The 410-nt window shown below is 76.3% G+C and overlaps 1 protein-coding gene across 1 annotated transcript; it reads right to left on the bottom strand.

Annotated features, from left to right (window-relative positions):
* Positions 1–6: 6 nt before the first annotated feature.
* LOC120495816 (perforin-1-like) lies at positions 7–406 on the bottom strand (the record flags this gene model as incomplete). The annotated part of the gene is made up of 1 exon (XM_039695696.1): positions 7–406. A coding segment is annotated over one exon (400 nt), but the record flags the coding sequence as incomplete, so codon positions are not given.
* Between the last annotated feature and the right edge of the window lie 4 nt (positions 407–410).

A 410-nucleotide genomic window follows, 5' to 3' on the forward strand; every position in this document is an offset into this window, starting at 1 on the left:
CCCCGCCCGGCGGCGCGGCCGGCCGGTAATCGTGGCAGAGCGACCCGGCCAAAGCCGGGCCGCACCGAGCGGTCACTGCGAAGTCCAGCCGCCCGCTCCCGGCGAAGCACGACCTCTCCGGCCACTCGCCGGCGGTCAGCGGCCACCGGCAGGTGCCCAGGTGGTCATCGTCCCAGCCGTGGTCCTCGTCCCACACCTGCAGCTCCAGGTGGGCGTCCGGCCGCAGCCGCACCTGGCCGAGCTCCAGCCGCTGACCCCAGAGTGGACGCTCGCTGTTCCAGGCCGTGGCGGTCCGAGCGCGGCGGTCGGCGAAGATGACCCAGACGTAGGCGTCCGTGGCGGTCAGCGGGTCGCCGCGCCAGCCGCGGCCGGCCACGACGCGGACGGAGAGGTGGGCGAGGCCGCGGTGG

This window comes from Passer montanus, unplaced genomic scaffold (genome assembly GCF_014805655.1).
Source record: "Passer montanus isolate IOZ18808 unplaced genomic scaffold, ASM1480565v1 scaffold9107, whole genome shotgun sequence".
Taxonomy (NCBI): Eukaryota; Metazoa; Chordata; class Aves; order Passeriformes; family Passeridae; genus Passer; species Passer montanus.